The sequence below is a fragment of the Lissotriton helveticus genome, chromosome 7 (genome assembly GCF_964261635.1).
Source record: "Lissotriton helveticus chromosome 7, aLisHel1.1, whole genome shotgun sequence".
In the NCBI taxonomy this organism is placed as follows: Eukaryota; Metazoa; Chordata; class Amphibia; order Caudata; family Salamandridae; genus Lissotriton; species Lissotriton helveticus.
This window is the reverse complement of record NC_136068.1, coordinates 259,329,448-259,353,727: the sequence shown is the minus strand read 5'-3', so window position 1 is coordinate 259,353,727 and position 24,280 is coordinate 259,329,448. Positions and strand designations below refer to the sequence as shown.

Below are 24,280 nucleotides of genomic sequence, written 5' to 3'. Positions count from 1 at the left end.
ATAAAGCATAAAATCCACCATCAGCCCATGCCCGATTGACGTTTTCCAGTGAATTGTATTGCTGAGCCCATGTCTCCCATGCTCAACAGTTCCTCTAGTGACAGCTTACCTTCAGTAAGGGGTTGGAAGTTCAGTTTTGTTTGTTGTCTCCTTGTTCAGAGTCTGGAAGTTCTGGTTAATAAGAAACCTGTACAATTGTTTCTTCAGGCTTGTCCTGTTGACAGTTGAAGAGGTCAGTATTGCTACACTGTGGAATAAACTAGTCGGTGTCCCACTCTGCTATATCTGCAGCTCCCACTCCAGACTCAGAGGTGGGAATTCCATCAAGTTGCTGAATGGAAAGCATCAGCTTGGTTTGCCGTGAGAATCCCTCAGCTGGTGGCTCATCCGCCACAAGGGTGATTATGTTGCATTAGCAAATGCTCTACCTTACATATGAAGGTCATTACAGACTTTATTTTGCCAAATTCTAAATAGCCCAGGGAAAAGGGACCACAGATTTGGTATACAACTCCACTAGAAATTAGAAAGATGGTAGCTCTTTGGTAAGAACTGTTTACCACTTTCTTGATGGAGTATTCCTCTGCCATCACACACTTAAATGTATGTATGAAGCCAAGGCTAATCTGGTGCCCATCACCAGACCCCGCCTCAGCTTGTTGGGGCCACTTCATAGATACTGTGAGTTTAGGGAGCCCTCGAGAGCAAGTAGTCTTTCACAATATGGAAGCAAGCCCCGCAACATGGTGCTGTGGCACATAAAGGTTAGTGTAAATTGTAGAAGCCAAGCTGCTTCTGAGGCTATTATCAAGCCTTCATAACCACTCACACCTTCATTGCTGCAGTCTCTACTGGGAAAATGATCTCTGTTTCGCCAACTTTGTCTCTTAACCAAATGCTTGCTAAGGGACTTGCAAGGTTAATTTACAATTGACTTATTTAGTGTGAATGTTTGCAATGATAGTACATAGTATTCTACAAAACATAAGTCCGATTTATTTGCCTCACTTTTTATTTTTTAACTAGGTCTCTCTAGATACAGTTTGGCTTTTTTACTGACTTGCCATGTGTCAATTCTATTATGACAAATGGGAATGTGGAGAGCAGTGCTATGCTATCTGTGGAAAAAGATTAAGTATGGTACTTATGTTTTATGTTTTTCAGGTTTTAAGACCAAGGGCTAAAAAGCTTGGTTTGGGTAAGTACAGTCTTGTATCTTAACAAATTCACTGCAAATAGAAAAAACAATAATATTGTTTGCCATTTTGGACATAAAGGAAATGTTGCTCATAGAGGTAGATCAAGATCATGCTTCTATGTTATTCACTGTGGGACCTGTTTGCCGCCTTTGATAACTTACATCAGTATACGTGACTAGAAAGTGTTACCGGGGTATCCAGTGCTTATTTGAATGGTTACTTAAATCAGCATTACAGTCAGGTAATGAATAACCAGATCAGAGCACCGCCAGTTAGACTGTTGTGCGGAGTTCTTCAGGTCTGTCCTTTGTCTCCAGTGTTGTTTAACATACATGTGAACCCTTTGTATGACCTTGTACTATCATAGGGTGTTGGATATTGCATGTGTTCTGATGACACCCAACTGATACTTTCTCTGACAGAGAACATTGTTGAACATATCACCCTTTGAACAAGATGACAAAGGAAGTCCATCAGTATGTAATAAAGCTGGCTAGCTCTCAATACCAAGAAGACCGCAATAATGTTGCTTGCAGCAAGGGAAGTTATCTCTAAACTTGGAGAATATTATAAAGATATAAGACAATGGACCAATATGGTGGAAGTCTGTAAGTCGATGAAAGCTCTGGATAAGCATCTGTGAGTTTAGAGAATGCGAATCATTCAACTGCTTTTTGTGGTTTTCTTATCTACACTTAGGCCAAATTACTGCATTTTTATTTTAGAGGGAAATGACAGAGCTACCACAGTGCGGGCAATTATTGTGTCACATATTAATTATTGTAGTACCGTATAGTTGGAAGCATAAAAAATGATAAAAAGGCCACATCACATACAAAATCCATGAAGCTGGGTAATACTTAATATAGGATTTAAACTACAACTATTCCATATTATCCAAAGATTACACTGACTTCATATGGAAGAAAATTAAACTCAGGGCACTTATTACAATGTTTAAATCCTGTGGAGGGAGGTTCCTGTCCATTGGAAAGTCAGAATTGTAAAATTGCCCTTAGCAGAACTCTGAGATCAAGTGAGCAAAGCCCCACAAATAAATCAAAGCACAATTTGTAGTAGGCTTATAGTAGTTGTTGGCAAGCTATTGAAAGAGCTGTCCAAGACCTTCAGTAAATTGAGAATATAAAATCTTTTAAAAGGAACTTACAAAACTGAGTATTTGTTGAGGTGGCAGTGGTGATACTGCAGCTACTGGATACTGTTTCGGTTTACATGACTATAAAGAACTACTAGGCTTGACTCAATTGAGCTTGCTTGTCCAAGCAAAAAAAAAAAAAAAGACTAAGTCGAGTCACCAATTTGTTGGAGTAATTAACTTTACACCTATTTTTTTTTAAAGTTTTAAAGGTGAATATTATAGCCATAACTACTAGACACATAGTTCAATAAAGAATGTCCTCTGTGAAAGGAATAGAGTAATAAAAGTTAGTACAAACTTTTGAAATTGGCTGGTGAAAATTGGCGTGCTGCTCTTTTACAGTCTGCTCTCTTTCTCAGCCAATTATTCCACTCTAAGCAGCACTGTTTAATCGTTTTCTCTGTAAACGATTACACTCGTTGTATGCACTGTGATAACTGTTTCATGAAAAATAAAGATTAACATTAAAACGGATAAAAAATTAGACTATAATGCAGATTAAACCATTGCTTTCAAAACAGCTTAGTTTAAGCATTTAGGTTTAGGAAGCAGACTATTCTTTCATCACGAGCATAGAAATGGCAGATCTTGTATAATAACACTGCATTAAGTCCCTAATTGCAAAGTTATTAACAATGAGGTTGAGCCAGTGCAGTCTAAATGAGTGCCTTGTCATCTCAAAGTTTTTACCCCATAAGAGCGGTGAAAGGCAGGTGTTACCCAGCAATCCATTCCGGTCTACAAAGCGTTGAGCAGCAATTTCCAAAATAGGTTTCGCAAACAAAATCTTAAATTACAACATTTCAGCGAGCTCCGGCTATGGTTTACAACTTGCTAGTCCACAAAAATTCTTTGTTACTTTAATCGTTGGGCTCCTTGAAATTCCTGTTGTCCTTGTTGCTTTGTCCAGTCCCAAAAGTCTACTTTTGTCCACAGTGTATGCAGGTTTTGGCGATGTTCTCAGCATTCTCCCAGAACTGGGCCATGTCTACTTTACTTAATTTTTGTCTTTGTGTAATGAACCATGGGAGTTAGAGCTTCTGCATATCCATGTACATCAAATGTGACATCACAATAAACCTGTAGAGAGAGGAACCCCTGATCCAGCGCTCCTAAAGAAAAACTGTCTCACAAACACTTTCTATCACCTCAGTACTCCCCATTAATCATATAACACGTATAAAGGCCCATAAACCAACAAGACAATTTTTGAGCAACTGAATCATGTGGCCTAATTATTATAAACTACTCACAAACTATTTATATATTTATATACAACTGCAGTTTGTCTATTCTCACCATGGTTTTAAACATATATCATTTATAATTAAGCCACTAAGGCGATTGGATCAACTGATGGAAACTAGACCATGAATAAACAAGACCAGCTTGTCATTTCAAATCTCATTTTTATTAACTTTATTTTTCAAAGAAAGAGCATTTACGTTAAGAATCTTTATTTTATTAGCAAATAAGAAAGCAGCATTTTAATAAGAAATGATTTATTAGTCTGACACTTATAAAGCAAAATCAAAAAGCATGGATTATTAGCAGAATAACAGTTTCCATTCCCTAAATCTATTTCCCTGTCTAATTCTCACTCCACCTAGAAAGGAAAAATCATTTAAAGTCTGCTGTCCTTACGTGCACCAAAGAGTCCAACAGCACGTCACGTCATTCAGGAATCGGAAAGCGAGAAGCGCCCTCCTGCTCATAACGTCAGGTTTTATACCTTTCTTTCTAACTAAAGTTTCTACATTTTGCATTATTTCATAGAAATCCAAGCTTCTCATTGGCTGTCCCGTGTCAGTCCATGATAAAAGTATTAGGTCACTACCGTTCCTTGACCAAGTCCAGGCTTATACATAAGCCCTATTGTCTCTCATTTCCACGTCTTTCGGCTTCCTCAAGATTGATACTTTCTCCACAAGTTTCAAACTAGAACTTCCTAACCTTGGCAGACGCAACAAGTTCCTGTCCTTGAGCCTTTCCTCCGAGAGAGCACGTTCAACACCACATAAAAACTGCTATTTCAAACATTGATGTCAGCGTGGTAAAAATCTTCACAACTGCGCATGTGCAAGGCTCCACTCTGGACAAGCTTTTGGAACTGCAACTCTGTCAGCCATTTTCTTGAACGATCTTTAGGCCTCACTTTGGAACTATTATTAAACAAACGCAAGACATCAATTAATTAAAGAATTGAAACCCATTCTGTTACCCACCCCCAATACTAATTAAACCCATTAATATGTTACCTAGCAAAGCACACACAAGCAGCATTGCATTTACCTTTCTTCTTTATACTGGACGAATCTCCACAAGCTTTTGTCACAGAAAAGACATAACCTAAGCACACAAAATAAGCACATGCCATTAGTTAAACAGCCGCATTTAATACTGACAAAGACAATAGACATGGTTAGTTTATTATTTTTCTTCGCGTTTGCAACATAAAGCACATTAGTTAATCCCGCGTGTACTGATGAATACATTCTTATACTAAATTGATTAGTAATTTTACCACATGCTTATTAATTCAATTAATATTATTATGGGAGACTAACTTTGCAAGTTTGAACAAAATCTTGTTCATCACCTTGCTCCATCAACTCCCTCATCTGGTGATTTCAAAATCACAAACAATACCCAAAATTTTATAAATTTTCAACCCTTGAACATGTTTTGGACTTTCTTAATATTAGTATTTCTAAAGTTTGGATTCATCTGTTTTTCTGCAACTCTCATATTGAGTTCTCCGAAACTCTTCTAATTCTATTTCTTTTTCTTTTCCCAGATTGTAAATTCTTTTCTTCTCTAAAACATGTTTTCTCCTCCTGTGTATCGTGCAACTAATTTTTAATAAAAGTATCACTATAGCTAAAACTATTAAAGGAAAAACTATTTTACCTATAATTGAACTACCAATCTCTTGAAACCAGTGTTTAATTGCTGTAATTCTTTTGCCAAAGCGTTCTGAAAAACTATCATCTTCTAAAGGTTCAATCTCATTATGTATCTCTGTAATATTCCTAATGTACATTTCTATATTCTGACTCTTATCTGGAATATATGTACAGCAATGCTGGACATGTAAAATTCTGCAGACTCCTCCCTCTTTTGCTAGCAAAATGTCTAAAGCAAGACGATTCTGCATTACCATAGTTCTCATAGCAATAAGTTCTGTGTTCACTAATTGAAATCCACTAGCAGTATCTGTGGACAATCTATCAACAATTGTAGAATTTTTTCTGATTTTATTTGCATTCAAGGTTATTCCTACCATGGGTATTACTGCACCAAATATATCTCCCAAAATTTCTGAAAAACTTTCCCTTCTGAATCTATTCAGGTGTTTACCAATTTCAAATGACCCCTTTGAGTTTTCATCTACATGAAAATTTTTGGAAAAACGAATCCCACGTAACAGGTCCCATACCAGTGGTCAGGAAGATTGTAATAAGCTTTGTTCCCACAAACAAAATAAATTCAAGGAAATATTGGATCTTTGCCTCCTTTAAATCCCCATCCCCCATAAATACGATAAGTATCTTCACATTGACTTGCATTACAAAGTAATTATCAAATAAAGTATTATCTCTTCTAATACAAAATTATTCACTAACAGGTTCATCTATATGAATTGCAACATTATCATTTCTACCATTAAGCTTTTCATCTTCCTTCTGCCAAAATTTTGATTTGGTTTGTTTCAGCATCTCATTTTGCTTGTAAATTGCCCTTCTCTCTTCCACCATATTTAAGAATATTTTTTCTTCCGTTCTCAATTTACATGTTAAATTATTTCTAAAAGCATACTCATAAGTTAGTTCACTAGTCACTAGAAAAATTCCCTCGTCTGTTTAGCATGTTTCACTTTATTCAAACTATTTTCGACTTTCAGATTTGCAAAAATGTCATCAAAGTCTGAGTAATAGTACTCTAAACGACCTGTTTGATAAAACAAACTAGCTATTACACTGCAAGTTATGCCATAAGTAAGAGGAAGCATATTATACGTTACACCTTCTGAAACAGATGTAGGCAATTTCACACAAATATAGCAATCTTTTGCATCCATCACCTTTACATATTCAGATAAAAGTCTTGAAAATGTATTACTAGAAAAATCTCCTACAGATCTATCTTGGTGAATCTCTGGTTTATGTACAATAATTTTATTTGACCTGTCAGCTTTGTCATGATTATCATGATTAACCACAACTTTACTAGTCATGTTAGCTTTATACATCTCTTTATCTATTCCAAAAGGAAAAATGACAGCTAAAATTAACCAAACCAAGATTATCAGGATTACACATATTGAAGACAATTTGCAACATCTTCTAAAAATTGAGCATCTCGAATTATTATTAGTAGAAGGCATCTTTACTTTTAATCAAAAATAAAAATGAATTAAACATTACTAAATATACACCCCTCTTTTTAATTTTCTTTTTTTTTTTTTATCTAACAGTTTTTCTTCGACCTTATGTCATACATCAATGTGTTTTCCAGCTAACACACTTTCTTCGACCTTGTGTCACCTAACACAATTTCTTCAACCTTGTGTCAGAACAAAATCAATCATTATCACTTGCATTATCAAAATCTTCTTGACTATTATTTACTTCTACTATTGGAGGAATGATTATGTCCACTCAGGTGACTTATACTTTTGATTTGGCTTTATTACTCTTTTGTTCTTCTGTTTATCACTTCAATTTTCTCTTCTGCTTGTTTGAATTTTCTTCTTTTTGACTTGAAATCTCATTAACCTGCTCTTTTGTTCTATTCACTAGCTTAAATCTTGAACCTTCATTTCCATTAGGCCAATTATCTCCTTTTCTTGATAATTTCTTTTTCGTTTCAGCTAGATTATACTCCACTCTCCAAGCTCTTTTTCTTGAACTTTTCACTTTTGATTCATCTTCACTTTCATCTGTTTCACTCTCTGAGTTATCAGCTTTAGATTCAGGTACTTCTTTACTCTGCAGTTTCACTCTGTTAGAAACATCATCCTTATAGCTAGTACTTGGAATTTCGTCTTCTTCTTCTTCTTCTTCTTCAATTACTTCCAATTCACCAGGTTCAGAATTTTCGTTCCTTCTTCCAGAGCTTCCAATCTGCTTTTCAATACTCTCCTGATCTTGAATCACCACTTGTTCAGTTTCTTTTTCTGCTACTTGATCTAACAGATTTTCTTCATTTTCAGAATCTTGTATTACAATCTCTTCATTATCTTCATTCAATGCCTCATTCGCATTTGAATTTTCCAGATGTCGACCTTCTTGTCGATCTTCAGGATCTGGATTTCTTTCAGGTTCTTCTTCATTATCTGAATCAGCTGTTGTATCACCTTCGTCAGGATTTTCAGGTGCTGGCACTCGTATGGTATGACTAGCATGAATCCATCTCTTCAGACCTCATATTCTAATACATCCAGGCATTCATGGTCAACATCATTCCTGACTTCTGTTTCAGTACCATCCGGTAATAATGTGGAAGGATTTAAATTCACACATCTTGCAATAGAGACATTATCCGATCCAAGGACAGTCTGTTCATATTTTGTTAGCCTGTTATTTGTCAAATGCTGTGTTTTGCTTAGCCTGTTATTTGTCAAATGCTGTGTTTTGCTTCTAGTGAGAAGAATTTCAACTGAGTGTGGTACATATACTTTTACAGGAAATCCCATTATTATTCCTTCACTCTGTTCCAAACTTACACTTGTTGCAGCTACTGCTTTAAAGCAACCTGGTAATGCTTTTGCAACAGGGTCAAGAACCGCTGAGAAATATGCTATTGGCTTTCTCAGTCTTCCATGTCTTTGAATCAGAACTGATAATGCACATCCTTCTCTTTCACTGCAATACAGCTCAAATTCTCTTTCGTAGTCCGGCATTCCCAATGCTGGAGCTTCACACAAACTTTTCTTTAACTGTTCAAAAGCTTCTAACTCAGTATCTGTTAAGCAAATTGGGTCTTTTATGTCTGCTTTTGTCAGTCTCTGCAGTGGCTTTGCAATTACTGAAAATCCACTAATCCATTGGCGACAATAACCTACCATTCCTAGAAACATTCTAACCTGTCTCTGTGTTTTTGGAGGTTGCATTGCTTGAATCATTTGTATTCTCTCTGTTGTCACTTGTCTGACTCCCTTTGCAATTCTGTGACCAAGATATTTTACTTCTTGTTTGCAAAACTGTAATTTCGCAGGTGACACTTTATGTCCCTCATCAGCCAGATGATTCAAAAGAGTAATGGTATCTGTCACACACTTATCTCTTGTTTTTGCAGCCACAAGGAGATCATCAATATACTGCACTAATGTAGATTTTCCAGGTAAATCTAAATTTTCCAAGGATTTCTTTAGCAACTGATTAAAAATAGATGGACTTTCAGTGTACCCTTGAGGGATTCGACACCATGTTAGGATACGCTCTTTGAACCGGAATGCAAACATTTGCTGGCTTTCTGGATGCAATGGAACAGTAATGAATGCGTTACATAAATCAATAACTGTATACCATTCTGCATCATGCAGAATCTGATATAAAATTACCGCTGGGTTTGGTACAACTGGGCAACATTGAACAACAATTTGACTAATCTTTCTCAGGTCTTGAACAATCCTGAAAGTTCTATTTGGCTTTTTAATTCCCATAATCGGTGAATTACATGGACTGCTCTCAATTTCTTTTAGAACACCTTGTTTTATGAAATTATCTATTACAGGAGTCACACCTTCAATCACTTCTGCTTTCATTTTATACTGAGGAATGTTTGGATAATCTGCTCCTTGTTTTACTGATATTTTAACTGGGTCTACATTTTTCATCAAACCCATTTCATCTCAAGTGAAATCCCAAATGTTAACATTCACTGTCTCTTTTAATTCTTCAGGTAGATTACTTTTATCAAATACAGGATACAATTTACTTTCTTCTGCCTCAACCATTAACATTGTTAATGTGTAAAGTCCATCTTCTTCTGGAGTTTGGAGCTCAATACCATCCGGTGAGCAATATATTTTACAATTCATCTTGCAGAGAATATCCCTACCTAACAGATTAACAGGACTGCTGTCACAAACTACAAATCTATGCATGTCCTTAAATGTGCCAATTTCAACTTCAACTGGTTCAGTTAAATCTGTTTTAATCTGCTGATTAGCTACACCTACTACTTGGGTCTGGTCTCCAGAGAGAGGAAGGTTTTCTATTTCCACTGATCTAACAGTAGAACGGGTAGCACCTGTATCCACTAGGAAAGTAATCATTCACTTTACCATTAACAAATGGACCAGATTGATCTACCCCAAGAGTGGCTCCAAGCACACACTCTTCCTCCTCTCTCAGGCACCGTCAGAAGTAATCCTCAGATTCACTCCCTCCATCTTCTTTCAACCAAAACTGTTGAGAAACATTTGGTACATTCACTCTTGATGATCTGTTTACCTGTTCACCTCCGCTGAATCCTGTTTCTGCACTGTATCTCTGCACATTTACACAGTTTGGAAGTGGTGGCTGTGGAATCTGACTTTGCTGAATCACTACCTGTCGCTGTAGCTGTTGCAGCTGATTTATCTTATTCTGCATCTGTAGATTTAATGATGCATTTTTTTAACAAATTTCTGGGCGGATTCTTACATTCGCGCTTCCAGTGTCCAATTTCGCCACAATTAAAACATGAAAGTTTCTGTTTTAACTCTTCAATATTACCCATCAATTTTGGTTTATTATAATTACCTTTAAATTTCCCTTGGTTATGATCAACATTTTTATTTCCTAAAGTTGCTATTTGTTGTTCAGCCACTTTTACCTGTGCCCACATAGCCTTTTCTTTTAGCTTCTTTTGTTTAGCATCAATTTCATCACTACAGTATTTTGCTTTTCTCAAAATTTCATCCACTGTAAGCGATTGCCAACCAACTATTCCAGATCTTATCATTTCACCAATTTCAGGTCTCAAGCCATATACAAATCTGTATATAAAATGGCTCATATCCTTTTCACTTAAACTTCCATAACCACTGTATTGTTTAAATACCAACAGTAATCTTTCATAAAAATGAATGTAGTGATTCTTTTGGCTCTTGAGTTCTATCTATTTTAACCCGATCTACTTATTTTGGGGAATCTTGTTTTTCAACCAGACAATTACCTTTTCATACATTTTTATTACATCTGCTGAAGGAGCACCTGTTACCTTATTTCGAGCAGGTTCCTCTGTAGGCCAATCTATAGAAATTTTGCATTCTGTCCATAAATCTGATGGGACAACTATGTCAAAGAATCCATCAAGATCAACCCACAAAACTTTTGAAACTTTCACAAATCTGTCTACCTGTCGATACCATTCTACGGGTTTTTCTCTCAAACGAGGAAAATCATTTGTAAACAGTAAAATGTCTTGTCTGGTCCATGGAACATGAACATACCCTCCTCCCGGTATTTCTCTCATTGGAAACTCATTTGCTACTGCTTCCTTTTCTCTGGCAGGAAAAGCTAAGCTTGTTCTGTCTTCCTCTCTTTTCTTTGACCGTTTTATTCCCCATTTGCTTAATTCACCCCATTTTCTCAGAATTACGATCAATTCTTTAATGTGAGTTATTCTTCCTGTGGTTTCAAATTTTCAATGTCTTTTTCAGAGAAATCCACTCTGTATGTTTTCTGCAAACCCTTCTGCTTACTTAAATCTACTTCTAATTCAAAAGCTATCTCCTCTAATTGATCATATTTGTTTTTCGTTTTCCATGTTATACTTTTGCAAATAAACAACAATTCATCATCCTGATATGCTTTCAAACTGTCAGTTCCAATTGTTCCAATTATTAATTCCTCAATATCTGCTTTCAATTTTGCAACATCAAGTAATTTAGATTCAGGGCTTTGTGATAAATCTATTTTATTCAAGTTCTTTTCTGGAGTTTCAGAATCAGATTCTGCACCAGATGGAGTTTTACAAGACGAACCTTGATTAAAAGTTAAATCGGGCATCATTGTTTTCTCTCGATGTATTTCAGACAAATCTGAATAACATTTTTCTGCCACTTTCTGTATTTCTGCATTTAATGGAACAGTTAAAGCTGAATGTCTAACTTCTCTTTGATCAAATACTGGAAGAACAGGTCCAATCGTTACAGGTACTGTTACTGCTTCCATGTTTTTAGTTAACTGCTGTATTAATTCATCTTTTGAACGGAAATATTCTGAGGTATTTGGTAACTCCTCACACCTTTCTGTTCTCGTTCCATTTCTTGGGGTTTCATTTCTCTGAATAGGGGTTTCAGCATAATTTCTGTTTTCACCTGATATACTAAAATTACATCTTGTTTCTACTCTTTCAGGTGTCTTTCTATTATTCGGATTTGATCTGGGAGATGTCTCATCAATAATTTCTCTTGGTAGGGCACTTGGGGAAGACCATGAACAAACTGATTGATAAGGTGGCGGTTTTCTAGTATAAATTTCTTCTAAAACCGCCTCTTCTGCATCACTTTCTTCACTATTTTTCTTTTTCTTTTGGGCACTCTTTTGACCAGTTACCTCATTAATCATTCTCGCTGGGTACAAACCATCACATGTATTTTCACGTCTCCATCGACGCATTCTATCCTCATGTGTTTCTCTATTAAAACCTAATCCAGTACCTCTTGCTATTCCTCTATTCTCTCGTTCTATTTCAAACATTTCATCCTCCCATTCAGCTAAAGCCTTAAATTGAGTAGGTCTAGGCTTTGGTACAAGATTTGTCATTCTTTCTCTTAGATTTTTCAAAACCCCTATGTTAAATGATCCATCCTCTGGCCATGCTAATGCGCCATCATTCTCAGTATACTTCATCCAATTCTCAATCCAAAGACAAGTATGATAACCATATTCACCTAACATATAAGCTGCAGGTGTTTTGTACTTATGAAGTAATCTTTCACCTCGCGTTTCAATTTTCTTGTCAGGTTTAATTTTATTTTTCAATTTCTGAAACCATGAAAGTTTCTTTTTCTCCTTTATGTAATAATAATCCATGTTTTTAAACAATTTCCCTTACTTTGGAAAAGATCGTAACTACTTCCTTGTTGTTCCTCAATTCTAACCAATCTGTGCGCGAAACTCACCAACAAGCAAATCAGGTTAAGCCTCGTCACTATTCTGCTCGACCAATAGAATTACTGCTTTTCAGGAAGAGCCAATCAGCTGTAAGCTTGTCTTAGTCACGTGAGCCAATCAGTGCGAATACTGTGACGTATGTTAGCCAATCACTGCGCGACACCTGTGACGTATACTGCCGCTGCAGCTTCTCTGTCCCTTGCTCCGCTCCCTAAACTAACACCTCCTTTACAAAATATTTTCACAGCGCCATATTTTACAAATCTTTCAATTGAATTCAGTTAGTAACTCCACAAAAACAAACCATTTGTCTGCTTCGCTAAAATAAAGTGATAGCTTTTTCAAACATTCAAGTATTCTTTTGCGTGAAATAGACGACACTAGTCTCACAGAATATTTAAATTCGTTGATTAAGTAAGGCTACTCTACCCTTCTAGCAGGTAATAACAAACTTTTTTCCCTCTGAATGCACATATAGAAATAATTCAGAGTTTCACTTGATCGAATATTACAAATTAATTTACGCACATTCAAACGGAAAAAATCCCTAACCATGGTTACATGAATCTATAGTAGGACTCTAACCCACCAATAGAAATCCTCACTCGCCAGTAAGCTAGACGACGCTTCCTTACCCTTCACTCAAGCTTGGATAAATTCTACTACTCTTTTCACAGTGAGTTTTAGAACAGGACATAGGTCCCTATACTCAAAGCTACAATTTCATAGACAATCCTCACTATGCATTTTACCTTACATACCTAAGATCCCTGAACTTGTGCTGTACGTCCACAACACTTGTGATATACGGCTATACCACTGTTTTGAAACAGAACAAATGCACTGTGTAACTTCACCTGTCACACTTCTCTTTTGCCGGCAAAACCAGGAATTTCCACACTGCTGGAAAAAACCTTTCGACTACATATAACAACTAAACAAACTTAACATGTTTTAGTCATCAATCCTATGTTCTACCATATAACATGCCAGTTACCATAGTAACCATCCTCTGCTACCAAGTAATTGATCCAGCGCTCCTAAAGAAAAACTGTCTCACAAACACTTTCTATCACCTCAGTACTCACCATTAATCATATAACATGTATAAAGGCCCATAAACCAACGAGACAATTTTTGAGCAACTGAATCATGTGGCCTAATTATTATAAACTACTCACAAACTATTTACATATTGATGTACAACTGCAGTTTGTCTATTCTCACCATGGTTTTAAACATATATCATTTATAATTAAGCCACTAAGTCGATTGGATCAACTGATGGAAACTAGACCATGAATAAACAAGACCAGCTTGTCATTTCAAATCTAATTTTTATTCACTTTATTTTTCAAAGAAAGAGCATTTACGTTAAGAATATTTATTTTATTAGCAAATAAGAAAGCAGCATTTTAATACGAAATGATTTATTAGTCTGACACTTATAAAGCAAAATCAAAAAGCATGAATTATTAGCAGAATAACAGTTTCCATTCCCTAAATCTATTTCCCTGTATAATTCTCACTCCACCTAGAAAGGAAAAATCATTTAAAGTCTGCTGTCCTTACGTGCGCCAAAGAGTCCAACGGCACGTCACGTCATTCAGGAATCGGGAAGCGAGAAGCGCCCTCCTGCTCATACCGTCAGGTTTTATACCTTTCTTTCTAACTAAACTTTCTACATTTTACATTATTTCATAGAAATCCAAGCTTCTCATTGGCTGTCCCATGTCCGTCCATGATAAAAGTATTAGGTCACTACCGTTCCTTGACCAAGTCACACACAAGCAGCATTGCATTTACCTTTCTTCTTTAAACTGGACGAATCTCCGCGAGCTTTTGTCACAGAAAAGACATAACGTAAGCACACAAAATAAGCACATGCCATTAGTTAAACAGCCGCATTTAATACTGACAAAGACAATAGACATGGTTAGTTTATTATTTTTCTTCGCGTTTGCAACATAAAGCACATTAGTTAATCCCGCGTGTACTGATGAATACATTCTTATACTAAATTGATTAGTAATTTCAACACATGCTTATTAATTCAATTAATATTATTATGGGAGACTAACTTTGCAAGTTTGAACAAAATCTTGTTCATCACCTTGCTCCATCACCCCATAACTGTAATAAGTGAATGGAACCGAGACAAGTTGGATTTCCATGTAGATGTATTGTAGATAAGGAATCACAACATGGAGTAGTACAGAATTAGATGTAGAGTAGGTCTTCTCTACAGAACCCCACTAGGAGCAGCTTCCTTGCTGCTTAGCTCATCCTCTCAACTGACACACCACACTCGGTCATACCATTACCTCACCACACATAGCAACATTCCACAGTACATCCACACTAACTGAGCAGGCAGGCAGAGAGGCATGAAAGGTGTATTACATGAAAGATCACTATACTACACACCTCCCCCCTTTAATGAACAGCAAAAAGGATAGAAGAAAAGCAAGCATAGTAATAGCAAAAATTAAAATATGCAATCAATCCCAAAAGGAATGCATTGAATTAATTAACAACACATCACACCTCTTCCCCCTTTGCAAGCAAAAGAAGAATGGAGGTAAGAAAAGCAAAAGGTAAACCAATAAATGTTGAAATAAGAAATTTTAAGAAACGAAATAGAGCAAGGAATACACAAAGAAGAGAATGTGAGAAAAAGAGAGCCCCCACCGTATGCTAAGGAAAACTAAAACAAACAACAGAAGAAAACAGGAACTTGACATCTAAGTCACCAGCAGGACATACCAGTTGGCCAGACTAGTATGGAAGTGATAAACAGCGAACGTCAACCGATGAAAATAAGCGCAAGACAAAGACAAGAAAAAAAACACTCTCAAAGAGACATAACGCAAGACTCTGTCACTCACACGCGCAAAAAAAGGGTTGGTACGCTCCAATACACAATTCTTGAATGAAGAAAACTAGAGAGGAGAAAAGGAGGGATGAAAATTCCCCCCTGTTGAATTTTAAAATAAATCTAACATGACAGTAAGTATGTGAGAAATCACGCACAGGTACCATGTGATAAGTGAAAACGCACTTTTGTCAAAACAGTAGATCCTGAGAACAGGGGATTTTAAAATATAGGTGACGTACCAACACAAATGAATGTCACACAGCCAGGAGGCTATTACAATGCATAACTTAAATAAGGTGACGTATCCACGCATAAGTGGGTATCACATAGCCGGGAGGCTATTACCACATAAACTTTGTAGAACAACATAGGTGACAAATCCACGTACCTGTGGAAATTCACATAGCCAGTAGGCTATTACAACATAAACCTTTAACTAATCCACGAACAGTAAAAATGCACAGGTGTAATCAATAAAGAGAATCTCGCTCCAGTAACTCTTGAAATAAACAGTGAAAAATTTCACCTACAAATATTTGTGTGAAAGTGCATATGCCAACTGTTACATTTTGAAATAGACATGAAAATAAACAAGATGTGGATCATCAAGAAGAAAGTAAGAAACTGCTTGACAATGTGGATTACATGAAACATATTCCAAAGGCAAACTTGTAAACAAATTCTTTCCTTATGAGAATAAATGCTTGTTAGTAATACATAACTTTGTTATTAAATAACATGCCCAGTAGATGGTGCTCTAAACACAGAAAAAAATAATTGTCAACCAATATGAAAAGCTCTCACTTTCAAATGAGTGAGAAACTACTTTGCCGAAACGTTTACATATTTCACATTCTTAACTGGGTTGTACTGTTGAAATTGTAACTGAAAGCTGCAGCAAGATAAAATGTCTGATGTTATCCCTACATTACTAAGTACTGCTGCAAGTCTAGGTGAAATCAGTCAGGAAGAAAATGTGCATGAAGACATTGAATGGAGCAATATTAGCGCAGGAAAGTCCGACTCACTGAAATACATACAGACCTCGAAGGACAGCGTAACCCAAAGAGTCGCGCAGTGCCAGAACAAATCACCAAGAAGTGTGAAGATTTCACTGGGGTGCCGATGACCGAACGGAGTGACGCCTTTCTTAATAACTTTATTGAAATTGACATGAATAAAAACATGGTTGGCAAAGATGAACTGAGTGACTACTGTGAAGATATGGTGCCTCAAACACAAGATGTGGCGACGTGCAGGATGGCTCCAGGCACGATGATGCATGCAGAGGTCCGGAAGGAGGAAAGCAGCTGTAAGTGAAGGAAACGTCACAAAGACATGAAGGCAGGCGAGGCCAGGTAGCATGCAAGAAGGTACGAGCGCGAGCGGGCTCCTTGTGCGTCTGAGCAATGTTTAAAAGTATTGGAAAGACAGTTAAACTGCCATTGAAAGGCGCACCAGAGAATAAGGGGGGAAAATGATCAACTCACTGCCCAAGTCTCGAACCACGCTAGGAAAAGTGGTCGAAGAGTAAGAGCAAGACTTTTAGCTGACGCTCCTGATCGCGCAAAGTAATTATGGAAAGGCAGTTCACAGCAGGGACTCTCTCAAAGCGTACACAAATGTAGGAGTCCTCTCCATGAAGACGGGAGCAGGGAAAAGAAGACTCTGGGGCAGTAGGTAGCATGAATCTGAAGCACTGGTTACACAAAGTGTAGAGACTATCCGTAGGCAGGAAGACAGCAGTGAAAGACTCGGTGCCACCAGAGCGAAGCTCTGAGAGTTCTCCCTTATGTTTGCAGGACATTAAATAGTAGTAGCCCTTGACGCTCTTCCACATGGAAACAGGTAGTGCCTTCCATGGCAAGTAGGGGCAGGCAGGAAGAAGCGTGACGTACAAGCAGCAGGACAAGTAGGCAAACAGGTAGTTTAAAGTGGAAGATGGCAGCAATTGGCACACTTCAGTTGTGTGCAGGAAGTAACTGGCACACTTCAGTTGTGTTCAGGCAGGAACTGGCACACTTCAGTTGTGTGCAGGCAGGAACTGGCACACTTCAGTTGTGTGCAGGCAGGAACTGGCACACTTCCGTTGTGGGCAGGCAGGAACTGGCACCCTTCAGTTGTGTGCAGGCAGGAACTGGCACCCTAAGGTTGAGGGAGATCGATGGAAGGTCACTGGTGCGGCTCACTGAGTGCCAGTATGCCTTTTTAAATGTGTAGTTGTAGGAAAGTCATACCTTGGAGTTGCTTCCTGCTTTTCAAAATTTCTGTAGACCATCAAATGGCAAGGCAGGTTCTTTCCGGATCATCGCCAAATGTAATAAGTGAAAGGAACCGAGACCAGTTGTATTTCCATGTAGATATTATAGATAAGGAGTGCCACCAGAGCGAAAATCCAACTGGTCTTGGTTCCATTCACGTATTACAATAACGCAACTTAGAATGTTAATAATGTTGTAATTAGTGGCTGTAACTACAATTTCCTCATGTAGTGGTATCATTGTGAAGAGGCATGAACTGATTCAAGAACTTATTTTCTATGGCATACAAATGGCATACAAAGAAAGATCGTTTTAGAGAGCTCTTAGTTTGACACCCCACAGACCATCACTTACCACCTGTGTTCTACAGTCTTGTCAGAAAGAGCTAATGGCTTTGTTGCCAAATTGGTTGATGAAACTCTTATGAGGGTCTGACCTTTGAGCAGGATTTGGAGGTCCTCATCTCTATGCTTTTCCCATCCATGCCTATCATTAAAACAAATGTGAACAGTACCTCTCTTTGAGATAATGACATTGGGTTACCCTCACAGCAGCAACTTGTATAACAAGAGTTTTAAGCCCCGAAGGGGTCTTGATGAATAGTACAGTATTGGTAAACTAAATTATGAGAAAGCACGTTCCATTAGTTATGTACTCCATGTTTTTACATGAATTGGAAAGTTTCCCCCAGCTCTAATGACTATACTATTAAAGGGAGGGGTCAATGCACATAATTGTTGTAAGTCACTAACCTTCTCACTGATCCCAACTGCCAGATTCTCTCTCTCTCCTTCCTAAAAGAAGACACCACCATCATCCTCGTTAACACCTATAATAATCTTTCGGATAATGATTTCCTGAGTTTCATTGAAAACATGCAGGAGAGATTAGTATCTCTATTACAGCGGGAGACCTCCTCCAAACCGATTCATCTCATTTGGGGAGGTGATTTCAATCTCCATCCATGCAGAGCGGCAACCTCCCAACAATGTGGATTCGTGGACGAGCAAGAAACCCCACTAGCTCATTTCGCCCATAACAAACCCGGCAAAGCTATGAACACCATTTTGTCAGAGTTTGATTTAGTGATTACCAACTCCTTAAAGGCGAAGGAACACCAATTTGATCCAACCTATGTGGGTAGAGGCCACCAGACAACAGTGGACTATATCCTGCTTTCTCAAAGATCGATCACTATGGTCACGGACCATCAAGTACTGGTTAATACATTAAGCGACCACTACGCTCTCAGGATAGAGCTCCTTCTTCCAGACCATAAATCCAAAACCCCTTACATAGCAAAAGCTCTTGCACAAGAAAGCTTGCAACTGGGGAAATACAATGGATACTCCATAAAGTGGGAGAAGATTGACCCGCAAAAGCTCACGAAGAAACTAGTGACCCAGACATACTCAAAGATCATTAATTGCCTGGACCCAGCGATGAGCCATGCAGAGGTTCTCTCAAACTTCGGAGAAATTCTGGCCGTGGCCAAGGACCTACTCACAGGGAAAGTAACAAATAAACACCACAAAAGAATAGGCTGGTTCGATCATAATTGCACGAGGGCCTTAATTGACTTGAAATCTGCCCTCCACAAAAAGCCAAGAGACGTAGGTCTCATCCAACGTTTGAGAAGGGAATATAAAAAGGACCGCAGGACAAGATTACTGGAAATGAAAGACAACCTTTGGAAAGAATTAGATAGGAGTTCCTTATCAAAAAATGGCAAGGACTTCTGGAAAACGGTTAGATCCCCATATCTAACAGATAACAACTTACCGAAGATAGAGGTGGCCATCGATGAAGGAACTTGGGTAGCCCATTTTGAGAGTATATTCAAAACACACGAAACCTCAGACCATCGATTAAGTCAAAACTTCGAGGTTCAATACCCAATCCCAGTAGCCTTTGACATTTCGGAAATCCTGGTCGCCCTGGAAAGAAGTAAGACAGGCAAAGCTCCGGGCCCTGATGGCGTCCCAGTCGATCTTTTTAAGAGCAATCAAGACTTGTGGGCACCCATCCTCACAAGAGTATGTACAGCCGCAGCTAGCGAAGGCATTTTGGATTCCTGGACAACATCAGTCATGGTCCCCTTTTTTAAAAAGGGGGACCGCCAGGATCCAAAGTGCTATCGTCCTATCTCGCTTTTGGACTCCCTTGGTAAAGTGATGGGGAGGGTCATTTTGGAGAGATTCCAACAGTGGAGTGAGGAAAAAGCCATCATTTCTGATCTTCAATTTGGCTTCAGAGAAGGCCTCGGGACAGTAGAGCAGGCACTGAATCTTAGCCTCATAATGGCTAAATACACGCAGGTCAAGAAAGCTACGGTCTACATGGTTTATGTAGACTTATCTGCCGCCTTTGACTGTGTTTCACATTCCAAACTATGGGCAGTTTTAAGAGAAATGGGTATGGAGCTTCCCTTGCTGGATCTCCTGAGAGAGCTATACTCTGGGGCCTCGGCGAGAGTTCGCTTCGGAAAGAGCGGTGAGCTGACGGACTCGTTCCGGGTGGAGCGGGGAGTCAGGCAGGGCTGTGTCCTGGCCCCCTTTCTCTTCTCTCTCTATACAAATGGGCTGGAAGAGGAGATGCTGAGGGGGGCTCAGGACATCCCAAAAATGAAACAGAGACCAATTCCTGCGCTCCTCTACGCGGATGACGCTGTCATCCTGGCCCGAACCCCTCGTGAACTCCAGTCCTCGCTCAACAGGTATACTTCATTCATGAGCTCACTGGATCTAAAGGTCAACATAAAAAAAACTTTTGTTATGATCACTGGGGGTGCAAAGAAAGATACTAAAAACATCTTTCTGGATAACCAACCTTTAGAGACAGCTACCCAATACCCATATCTTGGGATTATGATGGACCACAAGTTAACATGGAAACCAGCCGTGGAAAACAGATGTCATCTTTTTAATCGCTCGATAGCGGCCCTACAATCCTTTTCACAGAAACTAGGTAGGAGACGCCCAGTAGAACTTCTGAGAATTTACAAAGCCAAGTGTCAGGCTATCGCTCTCTATGGAGCAGGAATCTGGGGCCATACGGAGGTTGGCGCCTTACAGAAAATCGAAAATAAATTCATCAGTTTTCTCCTCGCCACACCAAAGGGCGCATCGATCTACGCCATGCACTTGGAACTCGGAATTCCTTACCTCCAGGATCTTATTAAAATCCAACCTTTGTTACTCTGGAGACGCATCTGGGTATCGGACACAAATATATTAACCAAATTGATCGTGACCGACACAATTTCACTTGATCACTCTCCTAGACTGAAATGGCTACGCTATATTAGATCTTTCTTCACCGACCTTGGGCTCGAGAAATACTACCTCCAACCAGAGGCGATTGCATCCCTTCCCAAAAAAGAGCTCAAAGAACTTGCTCTACGACATCTGGAAACACTAAGACTGTCCAGTGACGCTGCAAAACCATCAGTCATCCAAGCGAACATAGTCCAACATTCTCTCGGCATCCAACAATATCTTACTCTACAGACTAAGCTATACGAGAGGATGTTGTTGACTAGGTTCAGACTGAACCTTTTTTTCAGACTGGTCGTGTTTCCTACAAATAAGGCCTGGGAACATAGTCTGCCCCCATGTCCTTGCGACGGGATATCTACTCAATCGAACATCCATGTGATCATGTTCTGTAAATTTTACCACCCTCACAGAAAAAACTGGATCCTCCCGATATGCAAGAGATGGGGTCTGAGACAGTGTCGACCGGCCTTTTATCGCCTGCAATCACTAGAGTCCGAAGAACTTTGCTATCTAGTTACAAACTTTTTAAAGTCCATCGTGAACCACAGGAAAAATCTGTAGCTTTATGTACAAGTAAAAACAATGACTTTTTTAATATACGTATATTGTATTAACTGTATTTTATAAATTGCTGAAATTGTTGTCTTTTATGGTTATCCTTGTGATTAACCGAATAAAGAATTTATTATTATTATTATTATAATTGTTGTAACTTCTTAGTAACTTCATCTTCTTGGCAAAAGCAAACAGAAGTGAAATTTGATATACTGAGAATAACAGAGTTTTAAGTAAATTATGCTAAAGGACCAAAATATTCAGTATTTCCGATGGCTTCCGTCTACCAAATGTGTCCAAACAGTTTTCATCTAAATAAATAATCTATCTCCTGTAAGCTGACTGTGTAACTGAACAGTAGATATCTTTTCTCCACCATGCTAATCTCTTATTAAAACAGGCTTGCAAAGGGACCAAATGGTCTACCCATTAAGCCATGTATCTAGCTATCCAAGTAGTATTTTGCCAACCCAGAGATCTGATGGTTCTTTTCTGTGAAAATCTCTGTCACCCTTTTTAGGGCGAGCGTCAGCGAAAGACCTATTGTGGCCCGTATTTGGGAATGTAGACACGAGAGGGTGCACGAGCGCAGATTTGACCTCGTGGGCGCGCACGGCGCCGTGCCCCTCTCGTGCCTCATTCCCATGCGCAAACACACTCACACAGGCACACTCACGCATGCGCACATACACAGCCACACGCATACACAAGCACACACACACTGCATACACACACTGCATACACACACGCACCCCCCCCTTAAACAGACGCACGCGCACACAGACAGACACACGCACACACAGACAGACACACGCACAGACAGACACACGCACAGACACACTCGAACACACACAGACACACGCGCGTACACACCCCCCACCACTCACCGGGCTCTTTCGGCGTGTTCCGTGTCTCCTCCGCAGCGCTGGTCTTCACCCGGGCCCCCTCCTGGGACCCGGGACTTCAGATGCCGCACTCCGCTTTGGCGCCGGGGCTCGGAGCGCCCATGCGCGGGCAGCCCCCGCCCTCTCGCTCAGCCCGGGCTGCTTTCTGTTTCTGTTCAATCTACAGAGGAGCTGAACGCTGTATGTGAAGTGAAGCTCTGGTGACAAGAGACCCTTCATTGTACTTATGTGAGCCTTTATATATCATAGAGTGATAGAAGAACTTCAAAGAAGGCTATGTTTGTATTGAAACAAAAAGAGGATTGTAATGAAGGCCGGGTCTCCAATACCGACCGCTTTTTGCTTTAAATGTCTTTGGCTCTCACGTGTGAAACCCAGTTTTTCTTGCGCTATCATATTAAATTCAACATATCGTTACACCTGGCAAGGATGAATGATTGAGTTGACCTTGCCAGCAACCGTTCATGTCAACGAGCCGGCCAGTTCCCTAAGGAAATGCAGTTCGATTTTAATGCTTCCAGCACCACAGTGAGGTGCAGCCAGTCCTTGAACTAATTGTTTCCCTTAACACTGCAGCATGCAAGAAGAAGACAGACCTCTAAGCGCTGTAATAAACGTACATTAAGATAGCAACTCAGTGGCACTCGTTTTTCATCCTCAGAAGTGTACGTGTATCAAGAGTGACGTCTGTGACATGAAACTTAGATAGGTTAGACAATCACACACACACACACTCCTCTGCAGTAGGTGCACTAACCCACCCAGCCCCCTTGGCCGTTGTGGTTTCGCCTGGAACAGTCACTGGAAGGGTGAGATGTAACCTCTCCAATTCACGGCAGCCCTGATGAGTGGTGTAGGTTCTCTTGCGCCAGCTCATTAAATCCAGACATATTGCCTTTGTCAATGTTTGTTTCATCAGGGAATACTTGCTGCAGTTTACCCTGCAGCAGGGATGAAAGATGTGTCAAAAGAGTGCCGGTGGCATGATCATTACTGTGTGCAGCGGCTCCACGCTGCCAAGGGCTGGAGGCTTCTGAGCACCAGGGTTTTCTGATTTTGATTCCTCAGCATTGCTTTTTCTTCCACACCCTACACTTCACTTTCTTTATCTCACTCTTGTTGATTTTTTTGCGTCCTTGCTTTTTCCATTTGCCGCTATTTTTTAATCGCCTCATTCTTCTTCTTCGTCCCTCTTCTGTCTCGTTCTCTCTGTCTCCCTTACCCAGGTCAAAATCAGATGATTAAAAATAAGTCTCGGCACCAAAAAATGAGTGACGTTGCCCACCACAGTCAAAGACCGGCACATATATCAAGCACTGACTGTGGGCCACTGCTGTTGGGTTTGCTCCCCTCTGTTTTTCTTGACATCTGCTACAATCCAGTTCTAGGAGAGAAACCAAGCTCACCTGATTGGTAGAATCTTTATACATTCAATGATGTGTTTTGTAAGGCGGTCGTTACCACATACTATAGTTTCTTAAAGTAACAGTTCTGTTGATGAAAGACCAGAGAGATGCAACAGACTGTCAATGAAGATTTTTCGATTCTAATGAGAGACTCTTCACAATTGACTTATTCAAGCGTTCCCTCTGAGAGATGGTTTTGCGGAAGAAAAGGTGGATTACAGCCATAACTTCTAACGGGGTTGTTTCTGTTTGTGGTTAGAGGTAAAATCCAGGTATGTGAAAAGCTTGTTTCAAGACTTTAGAGGATTCTGGGCAATGGCACGAAGCATGGTTCTTAGCACTTCAGATCCAGACTGTACTTGTTTAGGTGCTCGGTTATGTGCCTGTAAACAAATATGGTATTGTAACCCACACACTGCACCCTCACACACACTGCACACACTGCACCCTCACACACACTGCACCCTCACACACTGCACACCCTCACACACTGCACACCCTCACACACTGCACACCCTCACACTCTG

At 39.3% G+C, this 24,280-nt stretch overlaps 1 protein-coding gene across 1 annotated transcript in view; it reads left to right on the top strand.

The window, feature by feature from the left end:
* The window catches only part of DPM1 (dolichyl-phosphate mannosyltransferase subunit 1, catalytic), a 107,456-nt gene that overhangs the window by 25,904 nt on the left and 57,272 nt on the right, over nucleotides 1-24,280 (top strand). The window contains exon 3 of the mRNA XM_078652046.1: nucleotides 1,165-1,198. Coding sequence (XP_078508172.1) covers nucleotides 1,165-1,198 — 34 coding nt within the window. The remainder of the gene's footprint in view (nucleotides 1-1,164; nucleotides 1,199-24,280) is intronic.